The sequence below is a fragment of the Mustela erminea genome, chromosome 18 (assembly GCF_009829155.1).
Source record: "Mustela erminea isolate mMusErm1 chromosome 18, mMusErm1.Pri, whole genome shotgun sequence".
In the NCBI taxonomy this organism is placed as follows: Eukaryota; Metazoa; Chordata; class Mammalia; order Carnivora; family Mustelidae; genus Mustela; species Mustela erminea.
In genome coordinates, this window is record NC_045631.1 from 13,462,712 (window position 1) to 13,478,950 (window position 16,239).

Sequence of the window (16,239 nt, forward strand, 5' to 3'; positions counted from 1 at the left end):
GGAGGGGCGACACGGCGACAGGGCGGGGGTGGGGCGGCAGTGGGCGAGACGGTGGGGCGGGACCCACGCCTGGGTGCGGTGCGCCTCTATCAGTAGGGGCCGGGGTACCCACATCCCGGAGGAACTGTGGAGCTGCCTAAAGTCCTAGGCAACTTCTGGGAGGAACCAGGGCAGGCAGGGAACTTCCCAGAAGTTTCCAAGAGTGGGAGGCAGGGCACAACCCGGGTGGCCTCTGGCCCAGCTCGGCGGCGCCCTGCATTCTGACAGCTTCCGGGAAGGGCACGGGGTCTTAAAATCTACGGACCCGCAACCCGAGAGGCCTGCCCGGAGGAGGCTCGAGGAAGCGCCGCTGCCCGGCACAGGATCCGGGGCGGCGGGCCAGGACTCGCTTACCGGGCGGGCGCGGGCCAGAGCCGGCAAGGAGAGGCGCGCAGGCGGAGCGCAGCGCACCGGCGGCGGCAGACTGGTGACTAATGCAGCCCCGCCCACACCGCCGCCGCCACCTGCGGTCACGTGCCGCCCTAGGGGCGGGGCCGGAAGCTGATTCAGACACCACCCCCCCACCCCCACCCGCAACCCCGAAGGGATACCTGCGTGGGGTGGCTGTGGGTTGCTCCTCCTCCTCGGCTCCCCGCGCGGGGTGGCGGAATTCTGGAAAGCCCAGGGACCAAAGTCCAACAACGACTGGAACATTGGAGCCCAGAGAGGGACAGTATTCTTACTGAGAACACACAGCAACTCAACAGTCTCTGCGCTCCTCCCCCTGACTCCCAGTGTTGGTAACCTTGGTCCAGCCCTATCAGTGTCCAGTTTCCCAGGTGGGATGGGAAGTCTGTGCAGATACCCAGCTGTCCAGTTGTGGAAGCAGAGTTAAGGTACTGGACTGGGAGACCCCATGGCAAGGATAGGGCACCGTCTTACCCAAACTCAGGAAGGAGCCTTTACGGAACCTGGTGTGCATAGAGCAGGTAGATACCCAGTTCTTAGTCCCTATCTCTGCCCCTTACTGGGACGGGTTGCCCCCCAGGGACTGGTCCCAGATGATGAGCAGTGCCCACCTGAACCCTGGGATGGGGAGAGCCAGAGAGGGCTGCTGAGGGCTGGAGTCAGACCCAACTCTTGCGCATATACCCTGTGTTCCCCACCCCACTCAGCCACAGAGGAGAGGCAGCAGTCCCCAGGGGCAAGCACTGCCTTGGGAGCCCTGAAGGCTGATTTATATAGCCTCACTGCCACCCGAGACCCAGAACAAGAGTCTCTGGGCTTCAGCTTCTCCTTTGGCCCTTATGACTAACCCTGGGGCTCATGAAGGGAGTCCTGGCTCTCTGGGCTGAAAAGGAAGCCCTCCAACCTTGCAGTTACCTGTCCATATTTACAGATGCACAGGAAGTTGTTAGAAATAAAAGAACAACAGCACACCAACAGAGAGGTCATAGGCAGCCTTCTCCCAGTGGCATCATCTTGTAGAACACAATACAATACACACAGTAACAGTAACACAATAGCCAGAAAATTGACATTGGTGCAATCCAGAACCTGTTCGGATTTCACCAGTTTACAAGTGTTCCTGGGTGTGTGTGTGCACGCGCAATCTTGTGTGTAGATTTGTGTGGTCGCCACCACTGCCATTAGGATGCAGAACTGTTCCACCATCACCAAAACCTCCCTCTCTACCACCATACCCACATCTCCATCCCTGACCCTGTCAACCCCAAAATCTGTTCTCCATCTCTGCAATGTTGTTATTTCAGGAACGCTATATAAATGGAAAGTGTAGCATAGAACCTTTAGAGATTAGCTTTTTCTCCCACTCAGCATAATTCTCTGACAAGTCATCCAGATTGATGTGCATGTCCGTAGCTTAATGATCTGTGTCATTTCTGTTGCTGGCTAGTATTCATGGCATGGGTGGACCAGAGTTTGTTCAACTATCTCTCCTGATGAAGGACATGGGTTGTTTCCAGTTTGGGGGCTATTATGAACGTAGCTGCTACGAACCTTCATATGCATGTTTATATATTCATTCATATATATGTTGTATCATGTATTTTTACATTCCTACCAATTATATACGAGTGATCCAGTTTTTTCACATCCTTGCCAACATTTTATGTTGTCACAATTTTTTTATCTTAGCCGCACTGATACATGTGTAATAATCTCTTCCTATGGAGTTAATTTCTATTTTCCTAATGACTAATGACATAGAACATATTTTCATGCACTTATTTGCCAGCTGTTGGTCCTCTTCAGTGAAATGCCTGTTCATGTCTTTTGCCCATTTTCTAAGTGGATTGTTTGGTGTTTCCCCTTGAGTTTGAGAGCTTTTCTCCTTTTTTTTTTTTTTTAAAGAGAGAATGAGAGTGAGTAACAGTGTGAGCAGTGGTGGGGAGGGGCAGAGGGAGAGAGACAGAATCTCAAAGCAGGCTTCATGCCCAGCACAGAGCCTGACATGGGGCTTTATCCCGCAACCCCAGCCAAGACCCAGACCCGAGCCAAAACCCAGAGTTGAACGCTTAACCAACTGAGCCACCCAGGCCCGGGCTCCCTGCTCTTATATATTCTAAATACAAGGTCTTTGTCAGGTCTATGGCCTGCACAGTATTTTCTGCTGGTCTGTAACTTTTAAAAAAAATATAAAATACAGGGGCGCCTTGGTGGCTCAATTGGTTAAGCAACTGCCTTCAGCTCAGGTCATGATCCCAGGGTCCTGGGATCAAGCCCCGCATCAGGCTCCCTGCTTGGCATGAAGCCTGCTTCTCCCTCTCCCACTCCCCTGCTTATGTTCCCTCTCTCGCTGTGTCTCTCCCTGTCAAATAAATAAATAAAATCTTTATATATGTATATATATATATATAATACAATATTATTAATTATAATCACTATGCTGTACATTAGATCACCAGAATTAATTCATCTTATAATTGGAAGTTTGTACCCTTTGACTAAGATCACTCCTTTTCCTCCATCCCACAGCCCCATCATTTTACTCTCTTTTTCTGACTTCAACTTTCTTGGATTCCATTTGTAAGTGAGATCATTTAGTATTTGTTTTTCTCTCACTGACTTACTTCATCTAGTATAATGCCCATAATGGTCCACCAATGTTGTCACAAATGGTAGGATTTTCTCCTTTCTCAGGGCTGAATAATATTTGTGTGTGTGTGTGTGTGTATTCGTGTATGTCATATCTTTATCCATTCATCTGTTGATGGACCCTTGAGGTTATTTCCATGTCTACCTATTGTGACGAATGCTTCAATGAACATGGAGTACAGACATTTCTTCAAAGTAGTGATTTCATTTCCTTAAGATATATACTCAGATGTGGCATTGCTGGGTAAAATGGTAGTTCTATTTTTAGTTCTTTGAGAAAACTATGTACTGGTTTTCATAGTAGCTGCACTGATCTAGGTTCCTACCAGTAGCACACCTACATGCACAAAAGGAATTCCCTTTTCTCTAGATCCTGGCCAATACATGTGATCTCTCTCTCTTTCTCTCTTTATGATAGCCATTCTAACATGTGTGGGGCGATATTTCATTGTGGTTTTGGTTTGCATAGCCCTGATGACTAATGATTTTGAGCACTTTTTCATGTACCCATTGGCCATTTGTATGTTGCCTTTGGAAAAAATGTCTATTCAGATCTTCTGCCCACTTTTTAATTGGATTTTGTTTTGAGGTTCTTTTTTGGGGGGGTTGCTATTGAGTTGTATGAGTTCTTTATATATTTTGACTATTAATCTCTTATCAGTTTTTTGGCTTGCAAATATTTCTTCCCAATCTGTAGGTTGCTTTCTCATTTTGTTGATGATTTCCTTTGCTGTGCAGAAGCTTTTTAATCTGTTGTAGCCCCCCCTTTTTTTTCTTTTGGTGTCAAATTTTAAAAAAATCATTGCCAAGATAAATGTCAAGGAGCTTACCACCCCTCCCATGTTTTCTTCTAGGAATTTTACATTCAAATCCCTAGTCCATTTTGAGTTGGTTTTTAAGAATGGTTTGAGATGGTAGCCCAGTTTCATTCTTTTGCATGTAGCTGTCCTGTTTCCCAACACCATTTATAGAAGAGACCATCCTTTCCCCATTTTATATTCTTAAATCCTTTGTCCTAAATTAATTGACTATATATAGTTGTGGGTTTATTTCTGTGGTCTCTATTGTGTTCTATTGATCTATGTGTCCGTTTTTGTGCCAATACTGTATGGTTTTGATTACTATAGCTTTGTAATATAGTTTAAAATCAGGGGGTGTGATGTCTCCAGTTTTTCTCTTCTTTCTTAAGAGTGCTTTGGCTATCTGGGTTGTTTTGTGGTTCTATACAAATTTTTAGGAAATTTTTTCTATTTGTGTGAAAAATGCTATTGGAATTTTGATAGGGACTGCATTGAATCTACAGATGACTTTCAGTGGTATGGACATTTAACAACATGAATTTTTCTAATCCATGAACATGGTATATCTTTCTTTTTATTTGTGTCATCTTCAACTTCTTTAATCAGTGTTTTATAATTTTCATTGTACTGGTCTTTCACCTCCTTGGTTAAATTTATTCCTAGGTATTTTATTATTTTTGATGCCATCATGAGTGGTATTGTTTTCTTATTTATTCTTCCTGATGGTTCATTCTTAGTCTATAGAAACACAACTGATCTTTGTATAGTGATCGTGTATCCTGCAACTTTATTGATTTTGTCCTGTAGCTTTTCTTTTCATCCTTTTCACAGGTGTCTCACACTGAACTTCTAATTTTGTTGAGGTTTACTTAATCCATTTTTTTCTCTTATGCATAGTGCTTTTGCTGTCAAGTCTTTGAACTCTTTGCCTAGGCCTAGTCCTGAAGATTTTCTCTATTTCCCACCCAAATGTTTGATAGTTTTTACATCTTACATTTAAATCTGTGATCTATTGTGAATTAATTTTGTGTCAGGTGGAACATTTAGGTTGAGGTTGAGTTTTGGTCTCTGGATGTCCCCCAGAAGGATTTTATGGGGAAGAAACAGCCTCAGAGAACTTAAATAATCACCCAAGATCACACAGTATGGTGTTGGGATAGTGGGACTTAAACCCAGGTCTGTGTGTTTTTCTCCTACTCCTTACTGCAACATCTACATCTGGACTTTCTCCCTGGGATGGGCCGGGGCTGGTTAGGGAGTGGGGAGCAACTTGATTAGCACTCATGATCTTATGTCCAGTGGCCTCCTTGGGAAAGGGTCATTCAGTCTATCAAGAGACACTGGCAGAGGCTGTCACAGGTCACAGAGTTAATGGTGCCCCGAGGATATTGCCTAAAGCGTGCACAAACATCCACAGGTTGAGAGTCTGAACGCCTATGAATTCCCTGAGTTTATGAAGGAGGGAAGCGTATTCCCGAGAGAGGGAACAGCAAACATGGAGGCCCAGAGGTGTGGCTAAAACTGGCTAAGTGGGTAGGGGGCCATGAATGGCACATTTAGAGGCTTGTGGTCCTTCTTGCAGGGGATGGAGAGCCAAAGAAGTGTGTGAGCAGGAAGGAGGTGGGCAGATGGATGGTTTTAGAAGGTCCCTCTGCTGTGTGCAAGGAGGGTGGGTTAGAGGGGGCAAGGCGATGCAGTAAGGAGGTGATGCAATTCACCTGGTCCCCAAGCCCAGTGGCTGGACTTGGTATTGGCCACAGGGAGGGAGGACATGGGGGATGAGGAGAGGGCCAGCACCCAGGCTTCTGGTGTGGCCCTGGCTGGACAGAGGTGCCGATGCAAAAGTCGAGCCAGCTGGGGAGCCCCCAGGCCCCTTGATTCTTGTCCAGCTCAGAAGCAATCCCCCCTCCCTTCACTGTCCTGAGGCTGCTCACTGCTTGAAGGTAGCACATTCAGGGGACTTTAATGGCGACACTTCTGCTGCTGTCATAAAGGAGAGGTTGTTCTTTCTTGCTGTTCAGCACAAACTCAGGCAAACGAGCCAGTGGTGCCCAGAGGCAGAGGCCCATGCCCAGAGCCTGGAATGGGCTGAAAAAACTGGGCCAGAATCTCCTGACTCGGGCTTTCTGAGCCATTATGTGGCTGTGACTCCTCACCCGTCTTTCCCAGGAGGGCTGGGTCTGGGCATCAGAGCCGGCCAGTGCAGGCCCAGAACCTGTCAGGAGGGGCCCATCCCCTGCCCTCTGTATGCTGGACCCCAGTGCCCACCCCACCCCCCACCCCAAAGTCCCACCATGGGGCCTGGGGCTTGACCTGGGTCCCACTGTGTGTCCCAGCCAAGTTATGCCCTTTTGGTCCCAAGGGTTCCAGTCCACTGCTGGGCTGCCGCTGGATCAAGCAGTGCCTGGACCTTTTCATGACTGTTTTCTGGCATCCTTTCTCCTCCTCCTCCTCCTCCTGCTCTCCTCCAGTGCCTGCCTCCTTCTCTACCACCATTTACTCCATTACTCACTCATTCATTCACAAATGTTCCCAGCCCTGAACTGAGTGATACCTGGGACCTGGAGATGATTCAAACCCAGTGTCCGCCCTGGGGAAGCTCCCAGTCTGGTGGGGGGAGGTGAAATCCACAGACAAACTATCATGATTCAATCCTCCGCCATAGGAGCCTTTGAGAGGAAGCTGCTTTGCCTGCTTGGGGGGCGGGGAGGTGCAGAGGGAGTCAGAGAAAGCCTCAGAGGACAAGCCCTTTGCAATGGGCCGGGGAGCAGGAGGTAAACAAGGGTAGGACAGAGTCCTGGGAGGAGGGGACCTCGTCTGCAAAGGCCTGGAGGCGGCCAAGTGCTGGGTGTGTGTGAGAAAACAGCAGCCGGTTGGGTGGCTGACGCACACACGCTGGGTGGGAGGACCTGGGACCAGTTGACAGGGACCTGAAAGGCCCTGGGCTCTGGGCATGTGGGGGAGGGGGGCTTCTGAGAAGGAAGTAGTGTGAGCAGAGGTGTAATTTTGCAAGGATGGGGAGGATGGAAGGGGGCAGGGAGGGGCTGGTGCCCAGGAGCAGGGCAGGAGCCAAGTGAAGCAGGCAGGGGTGTGGCAGGAGAAACCAAGGGGCTGGGGGGCTAGGGGCTGGGTGAGGGGAGGAGAAAGGACAGTGAGCCATTACCGGGTGGAGGCGGTGGAAGGGGACAAGTCTGATTGGATACACTGATTGGGAGGTGCCCCGGGGATGACTGGCAGTGGATGCTGCAGGTACCTGGATGCAAGAGAGGGTCTGGGCTAGAGATCAGGGTGCCAGGTCCTTGAGGATGGCGGGGTGGGGGGGTGGTTCCCCAGCCCTGCTAGCCTGGAGGAAGGGGATCTGAGACTGCCGTGGGTTGGACATCCATGGAAGGACTTTTCAGTAGGGTCATTTGGAGGGGGCCGTGGTGAACTTGGGAGTGCCTGGTCTGCAGAGGGGAATGCTGCTGCCCCCTGCCTGACCGAAATATAAGCCCCCACACTGGCCTCCCTTCCCCCTAGAGCGCTGGTCCAGCTGTGTCTCTTTCTGAACTTCCCCCCGCCATCCCCCTCCTCTCTTTTGCTCCGAATCTGTGGGCCCCCTGCTGAAAATCCCGAGGGACAGGGGCCACAGGGGTGATGAGGAATATTTGGTGGGAGGAACACGTGAATGCGGGCTGCCCACTGTTCCCGCACTGTGCTCGGGAGGCCGGCTGCTGTGGGCAAGCTCTGGGAGTGGGGCTCACGCTTCCTGCCCCCCAACAGGGCTCTGCATGAGGGGGCTTGCTAGGGAGGCCTGGATGTAGGGCTCAGTCCTGGCACTCACCCACAGATGAGCGGTGTGCGCCCCTCCTGCCTCTGGGGAGATGGCCACGGTGATAGTCCCCTTCTTACCAGCTAGCCACCCACGCCCACCAAGAAGAGGAAGAAACAGATCAGCAGGCCCCAGTGGTCCCGAGCAAAGAGATGAGGAAAAATGTGGAGGGGCCGGGGGGTTCAGGGGATGGACCCAGGAGTCGCTTCTGAGCCGGTCCCCCCTGGAAGGCCTGGGCAGGGGGGCTGGTGGGGAAGGCCTCAGGTGACAGGGAGGCCCGTGTGGCTGGAGGAAGGTGCAGGGGGTAGGGGGCAAGGAAGGGGACAAGTCCGGAGGAGCCCAGCCTCTGTCTCTATGACGGGAGGGTCTTGCGGATGGCAGAACTATTAGAGAGTTCTGACCAGGGTGTGATCGGGCTCCCCTGTTTTTCGGGTCCTGCAGGAGCTGCTGGAGATAAATTTGGGGGGGTGGTGTTAGGGGGACAGGCCCCAGCCTAAATCTCTGAGCCCAGGGGTTGGAGAAGGTGCCCCTCTAGACTGCCTTTGCCCCTCCGGGGAGAAGGGCTGGGGGCAGGAGGGGGGTGAGGGAGACCAGCACCCCAGATGGCTTCTAACAGCAGACTGTTCACATGGGCAATGCTACACCGCAGGTGAGCTCCCTGACCTGGCCTGGGACAGGGAGAAGACATTATGACGGAGGACACCAAAAGGAACAGAGTCAAGAGTTTAGGGAACAGAACAGCTCTGAGGCCAACCCCATCTCATGACCCAACCTGGGAAACGGACCCAGGACCACATAGCTCCTGGTCAGAGATGGTGACATCGCAGGGCCCCGCCGGGCTGGGGTCTTGCTAGATCCAGGTGCTCACAGCTGTGGGAAGGGTGGGGTAGGCGAGCAGGGATATACTGGGCATCCCTCTGATGCAGATGACGTGGGCTGCGTGGTGCCGTCCGAGTGCCTGCGGGCCTGCGGGGCCGAGATTGGCTGCTCCAACATCGCCTACCCCAAGCTGGTCATGGAGCTGATGCCCATAGGTGAGACTCTGGGAGGGGTCAGGGCGGGGTGTGGGGTGGAAGGGTGGGGCAGCAAGGCTAAGGGGCGGGATGGGGGGAGGGGCGCTGTGGAGGCCATTCTGGATCCAGTGTGACATCCAAGTGGGATGTCACTCATCAGGCAGGAAAGGAATGTAATAATGTGGGAAAATACTCACATGGACCCCCGCCATGGGCTGCACAAGATTCTAAAGACGTTTCATGGGAATACCTTCCATCGCCTTGAGAACCCTAAGGGCTGCTACCATCATCCCCATGTTGGAGACAGGGGACTGAGACCCAGAGAAGTTGCTGGGGCTTGCCCAAGTTCACGTGGCCAATGAGCCCCAGAGCTGTGTTCTCAGCCCAGATAATCTGCCTCCAGTGCTTGTCCTCTTCCTCCCTGCTGTCCCATCCCCTGAGTGAGGTCAACCTGCTTCCCACTGCTGGCTGTGAGGTAGTCAGCTCCATTTTACAGATAGGGAAACTGAGGCACGGAGCGGGGAAAGCGACTCCTCCATGACGACAGAGTGGCTGAGACATGAACCCCAGTCTGTCTGGCCCCAAACCCACTGCTGACCTCTAGGATCAGGAGCTCAGGCTCCCTTAAGCCCCACACCTCCTGCCTCCACCTATAGGTAGAACTAGGGGGCGGGTTTTGGACTTTCCCACATTCCTTGTCCAGCAGAGCCAAAAGAGGAGATAGCCTTCTGAGACCTGGTTTCCTCTTCAGATTCCCAGACCCTGAGTCTCCCTCACTCCCGTGGCTTCCCCTCCAGGAGCTTTGTGGCCCTGCCCTGCTTTCCCTCCCTCCTGGGACGTGGAGGCCCAGGGGATGTGAGTTCACAGAGCTGGGATCGAATCACAGCTCGCTGGCTGAGATATTTGGGGCGTGTCACTTCTGCTTGAAGCTTCATTGTCCTCATTTGTAAATTCAAGATAATGACGCCTACCCACCCCTTAGCGTGTTGTTGCTGGGATTAAACATAATAATGCCAGGACACCGCCTGGCACAAGGCTTGGCCTCGCGGTGGGTTCCCACCTCTGGGCCTCACCTTCCTTTTCTGTTTTGGGGGTGGGGTTAGCTCGCTAAGCCCCCGAGTGCTGACACCCAGCCATTGCTGGGCCATAACCTCTCTCTAGGCCTTGAGCTCCCTGTCTGAAATGTGGGTTGAGAATAAGCCTCAAGTTAATCCACCTCCCTGAGCAAGAGAAACAAGATGGAGAAACGTTTTGGGGGAAAACCATGATCTAACTCACTTTTCTTTGGCCCCAACCCAGTCAGCACGCTAAGTGAACAGAGAGGGCCACAGGAGGCCTGGAAGTCACACAGCGGGTCAGACACAGAACCAAGGCTAGGCAAAAATAGTACCAGGGCGGCTGAGCCCTCAGGGGAGGGGACCCTTAGTCAGGTTTAAACTATGGCAAGGGGTGGAGGACAGACAGAGAATCTGCAGGGATGGAGGCGAGGTGCTTAGACACTTGAAGAAAAAGCACAAGAGGCCTTGGATATGCAATCAGACTGAGGCCCAGAGAAGGGAGCTGACCAGCCCGATGCCACACAGCACTGAGCTGGAAATTGAGCCTCCTTCTGTCTCTCAGGGCTCCCGACTCTCAGCCCCTCTCAAGCCCACGACTTCCAGAAGGCTTTGCAAAGCAGACCCTCATCCACCCCCGACGGGGACCCCTCCCTCATTTTCAGCCAATCCCTGTGTAGATTTTTCTCTCTCTCCTGGGGAACCAACCGCATCTCCTTTTCCAAAGAAAGGGGACCCCCTCTGCCTGCTGGGGCCTGCCACACACAGGCCACCAGGCCCTGCCCAGGTTGTGACCTCTCAGCAGAGGGTCCCGCCCCAGGCCTTCCTGTCCCCACCCCACTGCAGAGTTTTGCCTCTGGCCACTGTGAGTCCCTGGGCACCTCTCCTCCCGCTAGGAGCTTCCACTTCCTTGTCTGTCAACGGGTTAATAATGCTTCCGTCAAGTAAAGGCCTGGGTGTGAAAGTGCTTTGTCACCTGCAAAGCTCCGCAGAGACGGGAAGCTCCGAGTGCACCCAGAACAGTAGAAGCCATCCCCGTTGTGACAATGGGGCCCGCAAGCCGCAGGCTCCAGCCGCAAATCCAGAAGTACCCCACCCCCCGCCGCCCCCCCCACCTCCCCACCCCTGCCCCGCAATTGCTCTTGGCCTCCAGCCTCCTCTCATGTCTGGGCCTTTCTCCCGTGAACACCTCCAGCCTCCTTCCTCCCGGGGCTCTGCTCTCGAGGACCTGTGAATGGCCGCTCCTGACAGTGGGGCCTCAGAAAGGAGGATGCAGGCAGGAGGGGCTCCCGGGCAGGGTCACAGCAGTCCCTTCCCTGCCCTCCAGGTCTGCGGGGGCTGATGATCGCAGTGATGATGGCCGCGCTCATGTCGTCGCTGACCTCCATCTTCAACAGTAGCAGCACGCTCTTCACCATGGACATCTGGAGGCGGCTGAGACCCCGGGCTGGCGAGCGGGAGCTGTTGCTGGTGGGCCGGTATGGTGGCTGGGGGGGTCTTGGGGGGAGTGCCAGGCCCCAGGGACAGGCTGGGACATGGGCTCCCCAGCCACGTGAGGGATGGCCCAGGAGGCCTTCTCAGAGGGGGTCTTTGAGGGGTGAGTTGGGGTTTGCAGATTGGAGAAAAGTCCATCCCCCCTCCCATGTGACTCTGGTCACCCCTTCACGGTCACGGCCCTCATCTCTCTTTCTCTAAGCTTCATCTGAGGGCATCTCTGCTGGGGAGAGGCCCCCTTCCCCAGCCATCCCAGAGATCTCTCTGTCTTCCCCCAATCTGAGCCCTTAGCCCTCCTGACAGAGGGGGCCCAGAGCTGGTTCTCAGGGTGGGGTCCCACTCAGGCCATAGCTGTCCCTGGCCCCCCTGAGCTTCTGCCGTTTCCTCCTAGCCTTGCTTGTCCCCTCCTTTTCACCTCAGTGACTCACCCCATGATCTTTCTAGACTGCCCAAGTGACCCCTCCTCCACGTAGCCCTCTCTGATAACCCCCGACCAAGGAATGGGCCTCTCTCCCCTCTAAGCCTCCCACAGGGGATCATCATCAGAATCCTCCCACAGCACACGCGTATCCCATGTCCCCCTCCCCACCCCCTGCTCCCACAAGGACGGGCTGGAGCTGTGTTGGCAGAGTACCCGGGAGTCCTTTGGGGTGAACTCCGCAGTGGGTGACGGGAGGTTGGCATCTCAGTGTGCGCATGTGCTTGTCTGCTCAGGTCCTCTCCTAGGTCCCACCCACCCATCTCCCTCCAGGCCCTTGCAGCCCCCGACTCCGCAGGTCAAGGGGTCCAGCCTCCCGTTCCTAGCTCGACCAACAGGGCAGCCTCGGGCTCCTGGCCCTAGGCACCCATCCTCAGGGCGGGGTCTCTCCCGGAGTTCCCGGCACTTGTCCCAGGGATGCAAAACAGCCGAGCCTCTTCCAGAAGGGCCCTGTCGGGACACGCCACTCAGCAGGCAAGTGTGAGCTCATCTGTGGGCTCACTGCCTCCTCCAAAAACAAGGAGCCTCTCCCTCTTGCCTGGCGGGAGGCTTCTGTGTCAGCGGGTCCTGGCCCCTTGACCTCCTCTCCCTGCCGTGTGGTTCCCCTGCCCCTCCTCCATGGCTGTGTGGCCCTGGAAGCCCGTCCTTGTCCGACAGACTCCTCCACAGCCCTTCCGGGCTCACATCCTGGGACCTGACACCTGAAAGCCCCCTACCTCCCGCCTCCTCGGAAGCAGGCTTCTCTCTTGCTCCCACCTGAGACCGAAGTCCTAAACTGGTTTCCCCTCTACCCCCAGCCACAGGGCCCTTGACCCTCCTTCCCACCTCTCTGACCAAGTCAAGCCCCACCCAACCCAGGCCCTGCCAGCCTGCCTGTGGGCACGTGGCTGTGTGATGTGGGACGGCTTTCTCACCCTCTCTGGGTCCCGGTTCTCTCAGCTGCCAGTTTGGTGAAGTCGGAAAGGATCGAAGGCTAGGTGCCGGCCCAGGGTTCAGCTCTAATGTGTCTCCCTCTCAAAAAACCGGGACACCCCCCCTACCCAACACCTCCAGCCTCCTAAAACAACACTATTTAAGCTGTGTTTCCTGGATTGTGTGGGGTCCTGTGTCTCTGGAGTCTTGATCCAAGGGGATATGGGACTTAAAGAGAAAGGGGCCGCAGAGCATGTCCAGAGGCCTGGGGAGGAGGCCAGCACAGGACAGGGACAGGCAGGGGCATGCCAATGACCCTGACAGTCTCATTAGGTTGGTGTGAGGTGAGAGAAGCTGTCGCAGGCCTGGGGGAGGTGACAGTTCCACATCTGGGGCCCTGATCTTTGCCAGGCCCCTCTGCCTGGCCCTTCTCCTTTATGTCCCTCTGCTGCTACCCTCTTCTGTCTACCTTCTGTCTATTATTCGGTTCACAAATAGTGCCTGATGCCTGCCTGGTGTCCTGCATTGAGCTGAACAATATAGGGGGCCCAGGAGATCTCAAAGCCCCCACCTGGAGTCCTTGAGTGGCTCGCCTACAACCACAGCTGCGGCCCAGGGTTGGTGGTCTGATGGCAGTGTGCATGCGTGGGAAGGGATGGGTTGGAAGGCTTCTTGGAGGAGGAGGGCCTTGAGCTGAGTCTTGGAGGAAGAGGGGGTCAGCCAAGGGGAGGAGTTGGAGAAGGGTATCCTAGGCAGAAGGAACAGCCTCTGGGCTTGGGGTCCCTCTGGAAGGGGGAAGCCCTAGAGGGCAGCGGGAAGGCAAGGGCCCCAGTCTGGGCCACTCTGGAGAGACCAGGCCCCGCACAGAGATGCTGAGTCCAGTGTTGGACGCAGGAGCCCACGTGGGGAGGGCGGGGTGGGCTGGGTGTTAATGGAGCCCGCCTAGGCCTTTGAAGAGGGCAGTGCCCGCCTGCCTGCCAGGCTAAGGGTTAATTAAGCCTTAATCAAGGAGACACCTCCTCCCCCCCCACCCTCGCCCTCAGGCTTGGAAGGGAAGAAAGGGAGGTGGGAGGGTAAGCAGACAGGAAGGACCCATCCCAGCAGCACGCTTGGCCTCTCTCACCAATTGCCATCCTATCCAGGGTCCAGGGGGCCTTGCCCACCCCCCATCTTGGGGTGAGCGGTGTCCAGGTGAGCCAGGACACAGGGGTGAGGGGTACTCAGCTGAGGAGGAACAGATGGGACACCTCACCCCAGCTCTGTCTCCTTAGCTGGAGGAGGTCTGCAGCACCTGAGTGGCTCAGTCATTAGGCATCTGCGTTTGGCTCAGGTCATGGTCCCAGGGGGATCGAGCCCCTCATCGGGCTCCCTACTTGGCGGGAAGCCTGATTCTCCCTCTCCCTCTGCTTGTTCTCTGTCTCAAATAGATAAAATCTTAAAAAAAAAAAAAAAAAGACTGGAGGAGGTCCTCCTCTGCCTAGAAGCCCTCCTGGGTTAATGCTTCCTCTGGGTCTCCCTCAGCCCTGTCCTTACCACAGGGTAACGGGCTCATCTGCTTTCTTTGCTCCACTCAGGGACAAGGGCCCACTCGTCACTGAGTCTGGGCTTCTGGCCCAGTGCTCTGCACTCAGGGAGGGGGGACTCCAAATGGGTGGCTGCTGACTGTGGGCAGCGTGTCCCTGTGGCGGAGGGCTCATACCTAGAGGGGAGGCCGGCAAGAGCCAGAAGGAGTCCCCACAGGGTAGGGAGGCAAAGGAGCTCCTCTGGTCAGAGGTCTCAGGCTTCAGGGAAGAGGAGTCCACATCCCAACCAAACCCCGACTGAGATGCCTGGACCCAGCCCTTGCCCTCTTAGGACAGAGATCACCCTGCGATGGGCACAAGTCAGCAGGCCCGGGCTACGGGCATGATGAGGTGTGTGCCCCACAAAGGCCCTGCTCCTGTCAGATCCCAACAGTGTTAGAGAAACTGCCAGGGGGAGAGTCTCGCTGGTATATGGGGGCTGCAGGTCATTCTTGAAACTGCCAAATGTTTACTGAGCATCTACTATGTGCGAGGGGCTGGTGCATCCAGCCCACAAGGGGAGACAGACAGTAAGCAAGTGGGACGAGAGCTTGAGGACAAAGGGAAGAGCCTGGTGGGAACCTGGGGGGCCCTCCCCAGGGACAAGAAGGAGCAGAGAGGCTGAGTCGGGGGCTGTGCCTGCGGGCAGCAGGAAGACACAGAGGGTTTAGGTCAGGGTGGGGCTGGCCACCTCCCCAGAGGAGCCAGGCGGCGGGGGTGCGTGTGTGTGGTGGGCAGCTGGAGAGGAAGTCTTAGTGATCCCGGGAGATGGGGGAGAATTGAGGAAGGGGCTTGAGGGTCGAGAGCACACGCTGTTTGCCCACAGGTTGGTCATCGTGGTGCTCATCGGCGTGAGTGTGGCCTGGATCCCCGTCCTGCAGGACTCCAACAGTGGGCAGCTGTTCATCTACATGCAGTCGGTGACCAGCTCCCTGGCCCCCCCGGTGACCGCTCTCTTTGTTCTGGGCATCTTCTGGCCACGCGCCAACGAGCAGGTGGGTGGGGAATGGGGAGAGCTAGGATGGGAGGTCGGGGGCAGGCTCTGTTCTCTTCGCGCGGACAAGCTGTGCCTTCTTCCTGTCTCCCCCAACACCCCCCCCCAGCCTATGTGTGTTGGGGGAACCCTGGCCTCCCCCGTCACCATGCACCTGCCCTGCCTCCTCTTTCCCAGGGGGCCTTCTGGGGCCTCATGGTGGGGCTGGCAGTGGGCACCACAAGGCTGGTCTTGGAATTCCTGCACCCCGCGCCCCCCTGCGGAGACCCGGACACGCGGCCAGCCATCCTTGGCAGCATCCACTACCTGCACTTTGCCGTCGCACTCTTTTTGCTCAGTGGAGTCGTGGTGGTGGCTGGGAGCCTGCTGACGCCACCACCCCACAGGGCTCAGGTGAGCCTAACCCCAGCCCCTGACCGTGACCCCTGACCTTTAACAAACTTTGACTCCGGTTCCGTTTCTGACCCCTGACCCTCTGTGACTCTGGAATTTTCTAGCTCTTGACCCCTGTCCCTTTTAGAACTCAGCTGCTCACTTGCCATCCCTGACCCCTGCCCCTGTCTGGGCCCAGCCCTGTCCTGCCACACCCCCATTCTGATCATTCTCTCCAGATTGAGAACCTTACCTGGTGGACCCTGGCTCGGGATGTACTCAAGGGAGCCAAAACAGGTGTGTGTGTGGCCCTAGGCTCTGACCCTGGCCCCCACCCCAAAGAGTCCGGGAGGTGGGGGGCACTAGGTGTGGCCCTGGGACCTCCATCTGTCTCTCTCCTCTACCCCCCTCCTCCAGGCGATGGCCGAGTACCCCAGAAGCACGCCTTCTGGGCCCGCGTATGTGGCTTCAATGCCATCCTGCTCATCTGTGTAAATATCTTCTTCTACGCCTACTTTGCCTGATGCTCGCCCTGGGGGCAGGAAGCCCAAGCCCTTTGAGTTCTCAGGTCCCCCTCGCTTTTGCTAACAAGGACACCGAGGCCCGGAGAGGTGTGGTCTCTCCTCACGACTCCATGGCCGGTCAGCATCCA

The 16,239-nt window shown here is 55.3% G+C and overlaps 2 protein-coding genes across 3 annotated transcripts in view; one reads left to right on the forward strand and one right to left on the reverse strand.

The window, feature by feature from the left end:
• The window catches only part of FAM83G (family with sequence similarity 83 member G), a 28,747-nt gene extending 28,264 nt beyond the window's left edge, over positions 1–483 (reverse strand). The window contains exon 1 of the mRNA XM_032319582.1: positions 394–483. The gene's annotated coding sequence lies outside the window, so the exon portion shown is untranslated. The remainder of the gene's footprint in view (positions 1–393) is intronic.
• SLC5A10 (solute carrier family 5 member 10) overlaps positions 1–16,111 on the forward strand; it is a 58,584-nt gene extending 42,473 nt beyond the window's left edge. For both annotated transcript variants that reach the window (XM_032319583.1, XM_032319584.1), the window contains 6 exons: positions 8,634–8,741; positions 11,103–11,253; positions 15,048–15,216; positions 15,393–15,608; positions 15,827–15,884; positions 16,005–16,111. In XM_032319583.1, coding sequence (XP_032175474.1) covers positions 8,634–8,741; positions 11,103–11,253; positions 15,048–15,216; positions 15,393–15,608; positions 15,827–15,884; positions 16,005–16,111 — 809 coding nt within the window. The remainder of the gene's footprint in view (positions 1–8,633; positions 8,742–11,102; positions 11,254–15,047; positions 15,217–15,392; positions 15,609–15,826; positions 15,885–16,004) is intronic.
• The last annotated feature ends 128 nt before the right edge of the window (positions 16,112–16,239 follow it).